We start from the raw sequence: 15,674 nt of genomic DNA on the forward strand, positions 1-15,674 counted from the left end.
CAACTACACTAGTCATTCAACTTTAAAGCCGCTCAGTTTAAGTTCCCCAAAAAGACCTGGCAGAAAGGAAATCGTATTCGAGAGGTGGAAAAATCACTCACATTTTACCGGTACTTGTGTAAGAAATATTATTACTGATTTAACTCCTGCAGCAGTAAAATTAAAATATTTGGGTAAAATACATGTTGTTGGAGCAGCATAAGTGATGTGATGATGTCTGCTCCAACCCCGTCAATTCCTATTGGTTGAACGCCATGCAACCATGACAACCCCCCGCTCCTCCGCCACTGCATGGTTGAAGGCTGTGCAACCATGACAACTCCCCCCCCCCCCCCCCCCCTACGCCACGGTTCGTGACCCTCTCCTTGATGCCATAACTTTATTGGCTGTGAGTGCAGGCAGGCATGTTGCGCTTGACATGGGGATTAGTTGCCTGCCATTGAGCATTTCTCCATTCCATTCAGCCATTCTGCTGCGTTGCGGCCTACATTTGAAAGACTACAAGCCACTTGACCTTGTAAGTAGTGCCATGTGCACCCACTTCATTGTGCAAGGAAAAGCAATGGGGCTGCAGTTTCAACGTGAAAAAAGCAACACGGGTTTGGTTTTTTCCTTTCCTTTGTATCACCTTCACATCATTTCACAAGCGCACGACGGGGATAGAAAATGGCTACACCTTCTGATCCGTCCTTATCTGCTCACAGCGGTTTGCTGTGCTGAGAAATTGAATTGGGCCAGCTCAGCAGGCGGGCCCCGGACGGAGAACCCGAGTAGCAAATGTGGCTTCCTGCTTGGTGCTGCTCTGCTTCTCTCTGCTGGTTGCAAGTGCAAACTACAATCGGCCCTCTTTGGCTCCTGGACTGGATTTAGTTGCGTGACGTCACCACTGTCCTTTTGAGAAGTATCCATGCCGTGTGACTGTGACGCCATCCTTTGGATCACAGAAGCGCTATTATTGTGACCCGCTGACATCATTCAGCCACCTTGGGCAGCCCGGAGTCATCGTTCTGCTCTTGTGTGGAGTCATTGTGCAGCTCATCTTCAAACTCAAAGTGTTTATGAGCTCTTTTCTTCCCTCCACGTGGTCTGCCTGGCACCGGGTGGGAGAATGCGACGAGAGGGCGGCGACTCATCGGCCTCTGATGGCAGGATGACGGAGGCTCCCGCCCGCCTCTGTGTCACCGTGACCTCTTCTCGGCTGGCCAAACCTGCTCGGGGATCAACGGGAGAAACACGAGCATGTCGGCAAATATTGCAGGACGGACGGTGACGCGTGTGTGGCCTTCATCTATGTGAGTGTCATCTGTGCCCATGTTAAAGATGTTTCCGTTTTGGATTCCCTCAACAACAATCTTTGTGCAATTGTGCAACCTGCTGGAGTTTGTCCAAGCCTTTGTCGGCTTGCTTTGGTTTTACTGCTGCAAAGACTCGAGATACGTCCAACACCTATTTTGAGTTTCAATGGAAGCGAATCGATTCGGATTCAAGATGGGATGCACAGTTGTTTGACTCTGAACTGACTCTGCGTCCATGGCCGGAACGCAGGCGCTCTGGCAGCCCCGTGGGACTTTTGGTCAGCCTCCACCGAGCCTCTACAGTGCGGATCGACTCCAAGGGCGCTCCCTGGAAGAGCAGATTGAGCTGCGGTGGTTCCGAGAGCCGCGTCGCTCCCTTCTGTGTTACTGCGCTTCGGTCGCCCTGATATTAATTTTGGGCCTGGGCGGCGTGGGCTTCCTCTGGGCCGCCGGCCCGGACGTGTCCGGCGAGTGGCGTCTCGGGGTGGGTGCAGCGCTGTGCCTCCTTTCCCTGGTGCTTCTGCTCAAGCAGCTTGTCAGCTCCGCCGTCCAGGACATGAACTGCATCCACAGCCGGCGGCGAATCGACCAGCTGAAGAGTGGCGGACGGGCCGACCCGGCGCTCATCCTGATTGTGGGTCTGGCCGTGACGCTGTGTGGGACCATTTTACTGTGCGCGGCCGCAATCGGGGGCCGAGGCGACGACGCGGGCGGCGGAATGTTGCTCTCCGGACTGGCGCTGGTGGCCGCTGGACTCGGCACGATTATGGCTCTGGCGGGATACGCTGCGCTGGTCTACCTGAAGAGAAGAAGGGAGCGTGCCAGGAGGAGGAGGGCGATGGACGCGAGGGGCCCGGGAGGGAGGGGGGTCCGTCCGTCGTGTCTTGCGTGTCTCAGGATGAATCAGGCCTCCAGCAGAACCAGCCTGATATGAGACGCTCCAAGCAAGCAAGCATCACTCGGTCTGGCTGGCGAGAAGCGAAAGCTGCGATATACAAAGTCCTTCTAACGTTGGCTTTTCTACTTCCCGTCGGCAAATTGTCGCATTCTGTTTTGCTTTTGCAGAAGGAAAACAACGGGACGTTAACAAAGCGCAAAAGCAAGCGACGTTATTCATTAACACTTGTCGCCTTGTGGGCACGGCACGGTGAAGAAAGGCTGACGTTGAGCTAACCTTTGCCCACTCCCAGAAGGCAAAACGGGAGAGCCGGAAAAGCAAGCGCCCAAAGTAGCGCCGCTTAACAAGCCAAAGTAGCAACTTTGAAAATAGCGTGTCGACTCGGTAAGTTTTGGCTCATCGCTTTGGATTGTTACTCTGTGTGTGGGGTGCGGACAAAAACATTTCCTTGCAGATAACCTTGGTGACATTTAACGTTTTGATAGGTTTCCTCTTTGAACAGTTTGCTGGTTTTGACGTTAAACCGACTCATTTTCCCATTAAACTGACTGAGAGCAATGTATTTGTATTCCAAGCGGCGTCCTTTTAATATCTTCTCACTTTCTCCATTTGGGCGATTGGAAGGAAAGAGTAAAGGCACTCTGAGAAAAGCATCATTTGGTGTGAGTAGGCTTCCTCACAGTCTGGAGAAATGTTCCAGTGGCCTTGCATCAGCAGCATCGTCATCGTGCTCATGTCCTTTTGTGAAAGCGCCATCAGAAAAGCGCATTGTGCGAGCGTATGGGAAGGCGAGGCTCTTTCTCCGAGACGCCTTCTGACGGAGGATGTCGCCAACGGTAACGCCAGCGACGCTCGAGGTACCTTGTTAAAGTCAGCAGGCCGGCCGCACGCATTTTACAAGAAGCGTTCCTGAACTTTGAGCTCTAACGTCCCGTTTACAAGAATCTTGTTTGCGCAATCTTGTATTGTTTTGGAGCAAACGTTTTTGTCCTTTCTCGTCAGATGTGGGCGTCAAGGACGGTGGCTCGCCGTCCACGCACGTTTCTTATCTGGCGGCGGCGCTGGCGGCGGCCATTACGCTCTCGCTGGTCATCGTAATGGCGGTCAAGTTCCGCGTCTTGCGCCGCTTCCTGGCCAGCTACCGACACTCGTTGCTGCAGGAGGCCGACGGGCTGAGCCAGTACGGCCCGGACGACGCGTCCTTCCCCAGCAGCGTGTCGGCTCGAGTGGGAGCGGCCGGAGGCGGGCCGCGGGACGACGACGATGACGACGGCTTCATCGAAGATAACTACATCCAAGCCGGTGAGAAAGAACGGGCCGAGAGAGAAGAACGGGACTACGGGATGGAGGACAGCAACGATGATGAAGAAGATGATGATGATGACTTGCAGTTCACCATCGGGTGAGCCTACAGCCATGAACCTCTTTTTGTAGGTATAAAAAGCAGGATTAGTCAGCTTTTACGTTCAATAGCAAAAGCCAAACTCCAATGCTTGCTGTTTTCCTTCTTTTCATATTTAGTGTCCATCAAAATTGTGCCGCCATGTTTTGGTTGGCAGTGGGATATATATATATATCTAAAAAAAAAAAAGCAATATAAACCGTAGGAATGCTGATTGATGTCAAGAAATAGTGATTTTTAAATGAACAGGAGGGCACTGGGATCAATGTCATAGGCACTTCACTTCATGTCACTTCCCAAAAAGGAGCATTTTAAATCAACACGCGGGAGACGTTTCCTTAAAGAGTCAACCGAGGTCAATGGCTGAATCTGAATTGTTTTATTTCAAACTCGGAAATGGAAATCTCACAATAACCATCCAAATACTTGTGAAAGTAGCAAACGAGAAAGCAAATACAAAAGCCAGTCGGTGATTAGGAACAGCACAGGCTCGTTGCTTTTGCGCAACAAGGTCTTTGGTTTTGAGAACTTGAATTTATTTGACATGATGACGGAGAGAGGAGAACAAGGCCAGGCAGGCTCGAGCGTCCTTGCGGCTGTGTTCACCGCGACCCCAATCATCATTCCTGACTTCAAATACGGACACAATCTCAGGAGGATCCAATACGAGTAGAAATGAAGACATTGTATTCTTGCGGCCGTCCGCAAATTGCCAATGAAACAAGAACAGCATGTACAATACATTTTGCAGAAAAGTCATTTGTGTCTTTTCCGCGGAGACACCGAGCGTCACGACGGACAAACGGGAACGAAAAACACACGAGCCTTACGTATTATCGGTCGTGATGACCGCCACACAAACACCACAATAAACGCCACTAATTGGTACATACATTTGTTGTATTTCATCCTTTGCTGTTATTTTTGTCTGACAGTCGATCAAAAAATTGCACCGTGTTTCCGTGACAGTGCCGCAACGAAACGAAAAGTTCCCAGAAGGTAGAAATGGGAGCCTGAGTCATGACCACTTGGATTCTAGTCGCTGAGGGCTTGGGTGTCATTAAAAAAAACAAAAACATGCAATGATGTCATTTTCTCAAGAACCGGCAAAATGGGACCAAAATCAAACTGAGCTGAATTCAAGCGACTCTGGAAATTCATCTGGCCCGTTTCAAGCGCGATAAGGGAATATTCGAACGGTGTCGTCGTGCACCGCCGCCGGGCTGGCAACTCTCGGATCGGTTGGGGCAGGGTGAAATTTGGAACAAATTCCTTCTTTTGGCTTTTACGACGCACTCTCGGCTCTCACCGTCGCCGTGAAACACCTCTGGAACAGACGCTCGGGATCTTGGGGCTGGTTTTCAGCATGCAATTTCCTGCTGGTGAAGTACTTTCGGAACCCCTGCGGACTGGAGGAGCCCGCCGCTCCGCTCAGACCGGACCCCTGTTGGATCTCACCTGCTGGCAAAGCAGAAGGATAGCCCTTCAGTGATAGCCCTTCAGTGAATGCCCACTCCCCTTTTTTAAGGGAAGGGGAGACACGCTCTCACCCGGCGGCAGCGGCGCTCGCAAGGGTATGTTGTTGTCACGACGACTCGGTTTGGTGGTGATGAAGAGATAGCAAAGCACGCAGACTGTGATGAGGAAGGTGAGAAGGACCACGGCTGCAAAAGACAGTCCAACAAGAGCCCAAATACTGAGAGGAGAGGAAAGGATGCGTGACAGGGAGAGAAAAGTACAGTCTGTCTGATGGCAGGCAATTAGCAATTTCAACAAAGTCATTCCTTCTCTGATAGAACCAAAAAAATGTCACAGCAGCAAAATATCTTTTTCATCAGTGGAAAAAGTTGCAGTGCAAAGAAGACAAATTACCTCAGCCACCACATGTAAGCGTAGTCGTGCGGATAAAAGCTGTTGGGGTCATCGCAGCAGTACTTCAGATCGTTAAATCCGCAACAGAAGCGGGCGGCCGCGTTTCCCACTTTGGGGCAGGAGAAAGCGGCCACCGACACGCCGTCCGTGCTGACGTAGCTGCTGCATTCGGCGCTCATGCTGACACGGACGGACGGGAAAGGCAGCCGCGCGCTCCACAGGTGCACTGGGTGTAGTACATAATCAAGTGCTCGCCGAGGGACCCGGGGATGGGAGCCAATCTCTCTCTCTCTCCCCCTCCTTCCTCCCTCCCTCCCTCTGCCTCTCAAATCCTTTTTTTCCTACCCAAACTAACATCAACCCAATGATATACATGATATCAAGTGAACCTACAGCCGTCCATCGTTTCTGTTGGCGTAAAAAGCAGGATTACAGACATTTCATCCTTATCAACAAAAAGCAGGCAATGCTGAAATACTGGCTCAAGTAGCGAACCTTGGACCCCTCCACCGACGGAGGGGTGGAGACCGGGGGTTCACCGACGCCATGCTCGCCGGCATTTTCGTTAGGTAACATCTTACTCTTGACAGTCAATGAACTTTGGGTGTCCAACATGTCTGGCTATCAAAATGTATAATGAGGAGAAGACCAGGGCGAACAGCTCGCTCTAATCCCAGATTATCTCTGAGTCCAATCCAGAAAGAGGAAAAAAAAATTGGCAGAAGAAAAGGGATTATTTGACGGCGGTTGGGGGTTGCGACCGGCAACGTGTTCACAAACGCTACTGAGTTTTCCTCAGATGGCTCTCACCATAAACGTATATCACTTTTAATCTACACGGTCAATGACCTCTTGTCGTAAATGACGATGGCTGCTTTTTGTTTCTGTTTGCTCCTTTCCAGATTTGAGTGCCTTGTGCATGCATTGTGGCCTCGTGTGTGTGTGTCATGCAGACATCTTTGTCAGAGATTAGGCAGCAGCAGCAGCACACGCAGATGCGACATCTGGGATTACAATTAGAATAATATCATCCATCATGTGAAAGCCTGTTACGCTCTTATGGATGACAATTAAATGTGATGTTTGTTGTATGCATGCGTTTGTTGTTATGGCTGTAGTTACTCAGATTACGTTTTCTTCTGCCCTCGTTTTTCCTTCCGTCATATAGCATTGAGGATGAAGGTTTGTATAGAGGTATCTGTATATATGTGTATATTTGTATGTACGTATACGTATGGAACTGTCCACTGTATATATGTATGACTATAAGTGTATGTATACGCATATGTATACAAATATAATGTATACCTATATACTGTATACAGTAATCCCTCGTTTATCGCAGATAATTGGTTCCAAAAACCACCCGCGATAAGTGAAATCCGCGAAGTATGGTCACCAACAAGAAGTACTGGGCAGGCCAACGAGTTAGCGGAAAGATGCTCATTCGCGATCGTGCTAACACGCGAAAACAGTCTTCTAAAGGAATGTAAACGAACATTTGGACCAATACTACATTGTCCTCAAGGTTAGACACATGTTTCCTCAATTTAGAAGTTTTATTTTGACTTTTAAATGTTTTTTTAATTTTGAAAAAAAAATCCGCGATGTAGTGAAGCCGCGATAAACGAAACGCGAAGTAGCGAGGGTTCACTGTATATGTATGAATCTAAGTGTATGTATACGTATAGGTGTACGTAATGTATAACATACATATAGGTCTATATTTAAATATACCTAAATGTATACGTATAGGTATACATATATGTATATGCATGCATATAGGTATACCTATACGTATTTGTATATGTATACGTATAGGTATACCTATATGTATATGCATGCACATAGGTATACCTATACGTATTTGTATATGTATACGTATAGGTATACCTATATGTATAGCTATACATATATGTACACCTATTTGTATCCGTATACCTACATATATACACACGTATACATCTGTGTACGTGTGTATATAGATGAATAGATGGATCAGATAGATGGCTCACTGAACTATGAGTGTGACACTCACCTTTTTAGCATTTGATTTTTATGGCCCTCACCAATCAATTCGCTGTCCAATTGTCGAGAGAGTCCCGTAATCCGGCCTTAGATGGGAGTCGCGCAGCACGGCCTAATAGGATGCTCGTATTAACAATGGCACCAGCTGTTGCAGGCAGGACAGGACAGGGCAGGGCAGGGCAGGGCAGGGCAGGGCCCTCTGTCGGCCACTGGGAAGAGTGGAAGGACGGGGCGGGGGCGATGCCGTCAGATCAGAGAGAGGTGATTGACGGAGAGATTGTCTGTGCGTTGCTGCCACTCAGTCTCATGCGGAATATCCCGGGACGGACGCGGCTCGCTTTCAGCACGGCCCATTTTCACGCCGCCCCATCCTCATTTCTCACTTTTTGTTGATCCCAACTAGTTTGGACATAGGCCACTTCTTGACCTGCCTGCCTCCACTCACTGCACTGCATGTTGCACGTCAGCACGTCGCACAGGTGGCCGACCGTCGAGCGGGCTCCGTATGGATGAATAATCGACTTTGGTGGATATTTTTTGCTCTGTGAGGTGGCGAGGGGCTCTCCAAAGTTGCAGTCAGGACCCAGCGGCTTTAGGAAGAAGGGCTGAGGATGGCCGTGGCGCTGGAGGAGGTATGGGGGCGGGTCAAGAATGTCTGCAAGCAAAACGGTCTCCTCATCCTGTCCGTGCTGGCCGTGGTCATTGGCTGCCTGCTCGGCTTCTTCCTGAGAGGCAAGCAGCTGTCCGAACAGGTCAGTCGCCACTTCATTGTCAGCCCCGACGCGACGCACCTACTATATCCTCCGTTACTTGGTCTAGAAAAACATTCCAAAGCGCCCAGAGGTTAGATTGCTCCGGATTGAAAACGAAGCCAAATTGAGGGCAGAAACATTCCCGTCGGCCTCTCCCATTGCATTGCGGGACACGACTATGGATCGGGATTCCCGCTGGGCTGGAGAGATTAGTGTTCAATCACTCACAGTGACATCAGGTCGACAACAGACCGTCATGTTCACTTATATAATTCCCATAAGTCAGAAAGGGGCGAGAATTGAGAAGGTGGCATACGGGTGCTCCGCTCACAGCACGCACGAGATACACACGGAAGAAACAGTTTTTCAAAAATGTGGTGACCCACTATACTGCTCCATCAAAGGTTCCATTAGCGGGTGTTCCTTTATTATCCACTGAATGTAGTGTACTCGTTTGATCGATCCAAATAATGCATTCAATTATTTGTGCACTCTTGCCCACCCGGAGACCGGGTGTTTGCAACTTGTGCTTAAGCACTTCAAATCTGATGAACCACCTTCATTGAAAACCAGAGCTAATGGACTCATCAGTTCTACGTCGATCGGTCAGGACCAGCGTTTTTTCGCTAACTTGCTCGAGAGGAAATTCTTGATGTCATTCTTATTTGATATATGCATAACATACCTACACATACATAAAATAGAAATGAAATTAAAGAAGAAATCAAATTGAGTCATGACCTCGCTTTACGTTTCTATGACAACAGATGCTGAATACACTCGCTTGCGACATGAAAGAGAAAAAAGATACACAAGCACATGTACACTTAAACAGCATTTGGCTCTGACACCACCTTGGCTGAAAATCTTTTACTGCTAGCACACGACTTTCCTGTGTCCGTTCTGCCCGAGCGCAGCCATTGAAACGGCGTAAAGTCAAACTATACGGATGAGCGATGAATGCGGGAGGTTGGAACGCTGTGTAAAAATGTGCACGACACGTCAAAACAATTGCTTGTTGACATTCTTGTCTGCTCCTCTTGCAGGAGGTCAAATACTTTCAATTTCCTGGAGAACTTCTAATGAGGATGTTGAAAATGCTCATCTTGCCGCTCGTCGTTTCCAGGTAAGACGGAGCAAGGCGGGCAGGCAATACATCCAAACGGGGATCAAAACAGCTTCTGGGTAACAATCGTGGCCCTTTTTTAGACGGAGCAATACATCCAAACGGGGATCAAAAAAGCCCAAAGCCTTCTGGGTAATAAAGGTGGCCTTTTGCAGCCAGCGTATGGTTGGAAAGACATTTAGCGATTCCAATGCTTGACGGGAGGGGCGAGTGGTGTTTGTGACTTTGCTTGCCGTGTAACATACCTTGACCCCCCTCACTCCAAGACTATTTTGGGGATGAAAACTCCCAAACAAATGAGGCGAGCAAGCGCACCGCTAACACGTGCAGCAGGCTGCTTTGTGCAATAAGCTACTTACAATACATGCACCAGCAAAGTCTGGATGAGAAGTTAATCTGGGCCGCCTACCTCCCTCCCTCCCTCCCTGTCTCGTCGTGCGTTTGTGTCTTCCTTTTTCAAAGGAAATTGGTTGGTCATTGGAAATGACTGGACGCCATCTTGGTGTCAAATGGCCACCGCTGGAAATAATCGAAAATAATAGACAAGGTGCCGGGCGGGGCAGGCAAGATGGCCACTCACGCCGGTTGGCTGCTTCTATTTACATATGGGCGCCACTTTCCCATGACGTGCGTCATGCAGCTGAAGAGCGGGCGCTCCAGGATGCGCAGATCAGCCGCTGGACGCGGCTTATCTCGGGGTGAAATATCCGTCCCGGCCGGCCCCATTCTTTTTTCCTCCTCCCAACCATCTGCGCGCGCGCTAGCCAAAGAGGAAACCAGATTACCCCGCCACCGTATAAATATAGTTAGAGCATAGGTGTACATAGTTTTGAGTATTGAACAGGTGCGTAACAATCAACGTACATAAATGCAGGGAATCATTTTCCCCGAATGAAAGAGAAAACGATATTGCTGGATCTTGTTTTCTACTAGGTGGCTAATAAAAGCAAAGTGATTGTTTGTGACCTTGTGTGGGCAAGCCACCCTCCCTCGCTCCCTCCATCCACCTTATCCTCGGACAATGTTTTGAGTGCCTTCCCTATTTTAAAGAAGGGATTACTGTAATGCTCTTGCTCAGCAAAGGGACACAATGGAGCGCGAGCGCCGTATGCTTCAAACTCTTGCGGCAGGCAGCATCCTCACTTTCAAGTACGTGGGTGCCCGTGTGTGCTAGTGAACCAACGAGTCCTGCGCCGATACTGCAAGTACAAATTCACGCAACTCCAGCTCTCGTCCGTTTGGTCTAGTAAGAAGCTGACACAAGAACCAAAACCATTTTCCCCATTCTACGGGAACATTCGGGTTGGGGCTACAGAAAGGAAGGCTGAAAACAGAGCCTAATTATTGTTATTACAAATGTTCCATCTAAAAGAGCAATTTTCTCTCTCTCGATGATTAGTTTGATGTCCGGTCTGGCTGCCCTGGATGCCAAATGCTCCAGTCGACTGGGCATCATGACCATCTCCTACTACCTCTGGACCACCTTTGTTGCTGTGGTGGTGGGCATCATCATGGTCTACATCATCCACCCCGGAGGAGCCGCTCAGAAGGAGGACTCGGAGGAGAGCAAGAAGCCCATGACCAGCTCGGCCGATGCTCTCCTGGATCTCATCCGGTGGGAACTGGTCGCCGGGCCGTCTTTCGCCATTGATAAGGTCTCGCTCGGGACATGGAAAATCCCTTGAGAGGCCTGAACGGCAATTTACTCCCGAAGCTGCGTGAAACCGCACGCTGAGTGAAGTCACAGCAAATCCCTGAGGAAAGTGTGTCAGCGGGTTGACGTGCTAAGCTAATTAGCCAGCGCGGTGTGTTTGAGGTGAACGCTGGCTGGCTGGCCGGCTGGCTGCGGCGGCCCCGAGAGCCACTGTGTCAGTGAGACAGTAGGTCAACGGGCACGCCGCCGTCGTAAAGCATGTCAACGGGAGGTTATTTATTTATTTTTATATTAGAGGAAACCAGTTTTTGTATTTGATTTATATTAGAGGAAAAGCCGTTGTCATTTTCAGCATCAGAGCAGAACTATTTGGCCTTTGACCGAACGTATACGATTGAACCGGATGCCGATTATGACGGCGCTGACGTTGACGGGCTCTCGGCGCAGCTGGGCTTTGGATTTATCTGCCAAAGCTTCTTTAAAGCCTTCATCATCTATCGTGTGGCCGTGCTATATCGGTACGTTCGCAAATGGCCCCGTGTCTGACTTTGGCCCAGCGTGCGTGCCTGCGTGTGTGATTTGGCCTAATGAGCATCGCGCTCGTAACCACGGCGATCCTTAATCATGTCGGCGGGATGAAACGAGCGCATTAGCCTCGTTTGCATGGACGCAAAATGAACGACGGTTAGTTACTGGTTAGTTATAAACACTGTATTGTCTGACCTCAACCCTCCCACCACTCACAACCCATTCAGAAGAATACGTTGCCCCGTCCGTCCCACTCTTGGAGTGGTGCTGTTACATCTTGGACTTCAGGTAAAAGCACTTGAGTGGCCTCCAGGATCCTTTTAGCTTGCAGTGTTGAATTGTACAAAAATAATCAGAGAGAAAATGTGTTGGATGTGAAATAAGCAAGGGTTTTGAACAAAAACGTTGTTATTTTGGTTCTTACCACTTCACATCCTTTGTTTGAAGACATTTTCCAACCTCGCTCTCTCGCTCTCTGTCTCCTACAGCAACATGTTTCCGGCAAACTTGGTTCAAGCTACATTTCAACAGGTACGCTGGAGACTTACATTTTCTACAATGCACTTCACCTAGTTGTATGGAAATGAGTCGAATTGGTTCCGCGGGCCCGTCCAGGTCCAATCAAAAGTCAACTTTCTTACTTTCTTAAAAAAGTGGCGTCAGCCAGCCGAATGTTTTCCGCCCGCGGCGTCTCAGTGTTTGGGATGTCTGAATTGCGCCTCTTCTCCCTTCTGCCTCCCAAGTATCGAACCCGGAGAGAACCCGAATTCATCCCCAAACCGACAGTGGCTCAGCTCCTGGATGAGACCACCACTCGGCGGGTCTACATCTACGGCATCCAGGACGACAACGGAAGCGACGTCCAGAACTTTTCTCTGGATCTGACGCCGCCGCCGGACGTCATCATGAAGACGTCGGCGGGTACGAGCGAGGGCATGAACGTGCTGGGGATTGTCATTTTCTCCGCCACCATGGGTGAGCGCTCGGTCACCGATTGCTCCAGTATTCGCTCGCTCGCTCGGTCCAGCTCGGACCCAAGTGACCGTCTGGCTCTTTGGCAGGGATCATGTTGGGGAGAATGGGGCCCAACGGAAGCGCTTTAGTCAACTTCTGTCAGAGTTTGAACGAAGCTGTCCTCAAGATCGTTGCCATTGTCATCTGGTAAGAAGCAACCCCCTGCTCCGAAACGCTTTCTGCTCCCGCTGACCTGACTTTAACTCCTTCAGTGCGGTCCGCTTCAAATGGATGTTTGTCGTCAATGTTGAAGCGCTGCTTTGCGTCCCTTCAATTTTAGGTACTTCCCCTTCGGTATCGTTTTCCTGGTGGCCGGGAAAATCTTGGAGATGGACGATCCGTCGGCCATGGGGAAGAAACTGGGATTTTATGCCATCACGGTAGTCATGGGCTTGGTGCTGCACGGTCTTTTCATCCTGCCGGCCATGTATTTCTTTATCACCAAGAAGAGCCCCATTGTTTACATCCGAGGAATTCTGCAGGCCCTACTTATTTCCTTGGCCACTTCCTCCAGGTAATTTTATTCAAGGCTTTTCAAACTTGGGCCAGCCAATCGTCATATATCAAGGCCCAAATGAGTCGCGCGATTTGTAAGATTTGTAAGATGACGTCATTTGTTGTTTTTGACCAGCTCTGCCACGCTGCCTATCACCTTCAAGTGCCTCCTTGAAAACAACCACATCGACAGACGCATCATCCGCTTCGTGCTTCCCGTGGGAGCCACCATCAACATGGACGGCACCGCCCTCTACGAGGCGGTGGCGGCCATTTTTATAGCCCAAGTCAATAACTACGAGCTCGACTTTGGACAAATCATCACCATTAGGTAAGCAAAGCAAAAGAGCGCGACTTGTGTTTTTTTTTCCCACCACGCAGCCTCTGACTTAATCACATCACATATTGAGTTTTCTAAATGATTAAAAATATTACGGGGATTTACTAGGTACACATTCACTGTATGTAAATGTCACACAGATTATGTCTCATGTGAGCTTCTTAGTCTGATCTGATTTCTGCCAAACGAGTCTGGAAGCCACAGCGACACGCAAAAAGTAGCGCGGCACTGTCTCGCTGTGGCACATTCTGTACCTTGGCAACAGGTAAACAACAGCCCGGCGGGGGGTGGGGGTTACGGGGAGTTATGTCCCTCTGATTTAATGGCATGTCCTCTTGTAATAACATTAGGCGGTCAGACTTGTGCCCATAGTTTCAGGCTGCGCTCGTAATCCCTTGGCTGGCAGTAAAACCCATATGACCTGTATGACTCATCTCTCCTGTCACGCCAGAACCATAATAATTTTCCCCCTCCCTGCCTCTCCCCGTGCTATCTGGCTGCTGACCACAGAGCTTCACGCAAACAACTGTGGAGAAACCGGCGTCCCTTCGCGCCTTCTCGACATATTTGTGCTTTTGCGTCCGTAAAATCTTCGTGCGGCCATACGTAGAAGCAATCAGAATTTTCATTGAAATGCTAATAAAAAGGGCCTTCTGTTTTTCAGCATTACTGCCACGGCAGCCAGCATCGGTGCAGCAGGAATCCCACAAGCTGGACTGGTTACCATGGTGATCGTGCTGACCTCTGTCGGTCTACCCACCGATGACATCAGTCTCATCATTGCTGTTGACTGGGCTTTGTAAGTGCTCAGTACGGAACGTGTGGACGTGGCTCGGGACTGACAAAGTCAAGTCACGTCTTGCAACTTTTACCGTGTTTCGGAAATCTCAAACGGGTAAACGGGCTTGGACGTATGTCACGCAGGGATCGATTCAGGACCATGGTCAACGTGATGGGCGATGCCCTGGCCACGGGCATCATGGCTCACATCTGCAGAAAAGATTTCATTAAAGAAGGCGAACAGGTGAGAGCCCCAAACGTTTGCGCACGCATCTGTCCAGACTCAAATTGTGACGGCCTCCACCAGGTACCGCTGATCTGCGAGACCAAGCCCATGATCAGCATCCAGCAGATGATGAGCTACCAGAACCAGAAGAACGGCTGTTACCAAGCGCCTCCGGCGGGCGGCAAGCACGAACACCTTTCCCCGGACGTGGCCCGCCTGATCCAGCTGGAGGAGGGCATCCGACCCCTGGAGAAGAAGAAGCACGCTCACTCCTCCCACCACAAGAGAGGCCACAGGGACAAGGAGCACTGCTCCATCGACATCAACGGTCTGGAGACAAACGTGTAGAAGACATCCGAGCCAGCGCTCGGACGCCGGGCCGGCGCCGTCCTCCCGCGATGCGACTGAGGTCAAACGGCTCTAACGAGAGACACGTGCGAAGTGAATCGATGCGCTCACGCGTTGAGCAATCCGATAGAATACAAAGACTTTTTTTTTTTCTTTTTCTAATAACCACGTGCGTATCTGTGATATATGATTGGGTACCGGTTGCGAGGCCGGCTTTGGGCTTTTTCAGTTCCGTTGCTCTTTTTATACAAGGGTGAGTCAGCTCAAAAGGACAAGGAAGGCAGTACAATAGAGCTTATTTGAGATATAATTATAAACTTCCGCCCAATCCCTCTGTGGACTGTGGAAAAATAAAACCACTAGCATCAGTTATATATTGTATCGACCCGTCTGAGATAGAGTCTTGGACAAATAGACTTTTTCCATATTTGAATCGTGCACAAGGAAGTGCACATACGCTACAATAAACACAACTTTATAATTCGGTACGAAGCTGTGCAAGGTTTGATTTTGATGACAGACAATAGGTGTGTTGACAAGAATTGCTTTCCACCACCATCTGGAGCAGAAGCTGGCCGGGCTTGACACTGTGCGGCGTAGACGATGCCGGAGCCAGCGACACGCCGAGATTGACCTCCTTGTGCAATGAATGGATGTCGTTGCGTTTGGCACGGGGACAAGTAAGTCAAGAAGGTGGGGGTGGACAGTCTGGACCTGGCAGACGGTGCACGGGGCGGGGAAGATTTCTGGATATCAACTAACAAATTGACCCAAACAGAAACATTGACATTAAATTGACTTGCGCTAATTAGTTTCTTTTTTTTAATATATATATTTCACTTACCATAAATGGGTTACCGTATTTTCCGGACTATAAAGCGCACCTAAAAACCTAAAATTTTCTCAAAAGCCGACA

At 49.5% G+C, this 15,674-nt stretch overlaps 3 protein-coding genes across 3 annotated transcripts; 2 read left to right on the forward strand and 1 right to left on the reverse strand.

Annotated features, from left to right (window-relative positions):
- Window positions 1-371: 371 nt before the first annotated feature.
- tmem125b (transmembrane protein 125b) lies at window positions 372-2,761 on the forward strand. Its single transcript, XM_037277160.1, has one exon. The coding sequence runs from the start codon at window positions 1,531-1,533 to the stop codon at window positions 2,227-2,229; it is 699 nt and encodes a 232-aa protein (XP_037133055.1). The 5' UTR covers window positions 372-1,530; the 3' UTR covers window positions 2,230-2,761.
- Window positions 2,762-4,707: 1,946 nt separating this feature from the next.
- On the reverse strand, window positions 4,708-5,759 carry LOC119137659 (protein shisa-like-2A). Its single transcript, XM_037277161.1, has 3 exons — window positions 5,468-5,759; window positions 5,156-5,291; window positions 4,708-5,057 (listed from the first exon to the last, which is right to left on the reverse strand). The coding sequence occupies exons 1-3, from the start codon at window positions 5,644-5,646 to the stop codon at window positions 4,881-4,883; spliced, it is 492 nt and encodes a 163-aa protein (XP_037133056.1). The 5' UTR covers window positions 5,647-5,759; the 3' UTR covers window positions 4,708-4,880.
- Window positions 5,760-7,619: 1,860 nt separating this feature from the next.
- slc1a7a (solute carrier family 1 member 7a) lies at window positions 7,620-15,246 on the forward strand. Its single transcript, XM_037277156.1, has 11 exons — window positions 7,620-8,247; window positions 9,294-9,373; window positions 10,773-10,988; window positions 12,044-12,086; window positions 12,299-12,530; window positions 12,617-12,716; window positions 12,850-13,083; window positions 13,201-13,395; window positions 14,069-14,203; window positions 14,329-14,428; window positions 14,492-15,246. Exons 1-11 carry the CDS (start codon window positions 8,107-8,109, stop codon window positions 14,756-14,758), a joined length of 1,743 nt encoding a protein of 580 aa, XP_037133051.1. The 5' UTR covers window positions 7,620-8,106; the 3' UTR covers window positions 14,759-15,246.
- The last annotated feature ends 428 nt before the right edge of the window (window positions 15,247-15,674 follow it).

This window comes from Syngnathus acus, chromosome 17, assembly GCF_901709675.1.
Source record: "Syngnathus acus chromosome 17, fSynAcu1.2, whole genome shotgun sequence".
In the NCBI taxonomy this organism is placed as follows: Eukaryota; Metazoa; Chordata; class Actinopteri; order Syngnathiformes; family Syngnathidae; genus Syngnathus; species Syngnathus acus.

Excerpts from the sequence above, each read along its gene's own strand:
- tmem125b (XM_037277160.1), top strand. The coding sequence starts at position 1,531 with ATGGCCGGAACGCAGGCGCTCTGGCAGCCCCGTGGGACTTTTGGTCAG.
- LOC119137659 (XM_037277161.1), bottom strand. The coding sequence starts at position 5,646 with ATGAGCGCCGAATGCAGCAGCTACGTCAGCACGGACGGCGTGTCGGTG. Across the intron at positions 5,292-5,467 it reads GCTTACATGTGGTGGCTGAG|TATTTGGGCTCTTGTTGGAC; the intron begins GTAATTTGTCTT and ends CTCTCCTCTCAG. Across the intron at positions 5,058-5,155 it reads ACATACCCTTGCGAGCGCCG|GCAGGTGAGATCCAACAGGG; the intron begins CTGCCGCCGGGT and ends TCTGCTTTGCCA.
- slc1a7a (XM_037277156.1), top strand. The coding sequence starts at position 8,107 with ATGGCCGTGGCGCTGGAGGAGGTATGGGGGCGGGTCAAGAATGTCTGC. Across the intron at positions 9,374-10,772 it reads TTGCCGCTCGTCGTTTCCAG|TTTGATGTCCGGTCTGGCTG; the intron begins GTAAGACGGAGC and ends CTCGATGATTAG. Across the intron at positions 13,396-14,068 it reads GGACAAATCATCACCATTAG|CATTACTGCCACGGCAGCCA; the intron begins GTAAGCAAAGCA and ends TCTGTTTTTCAG.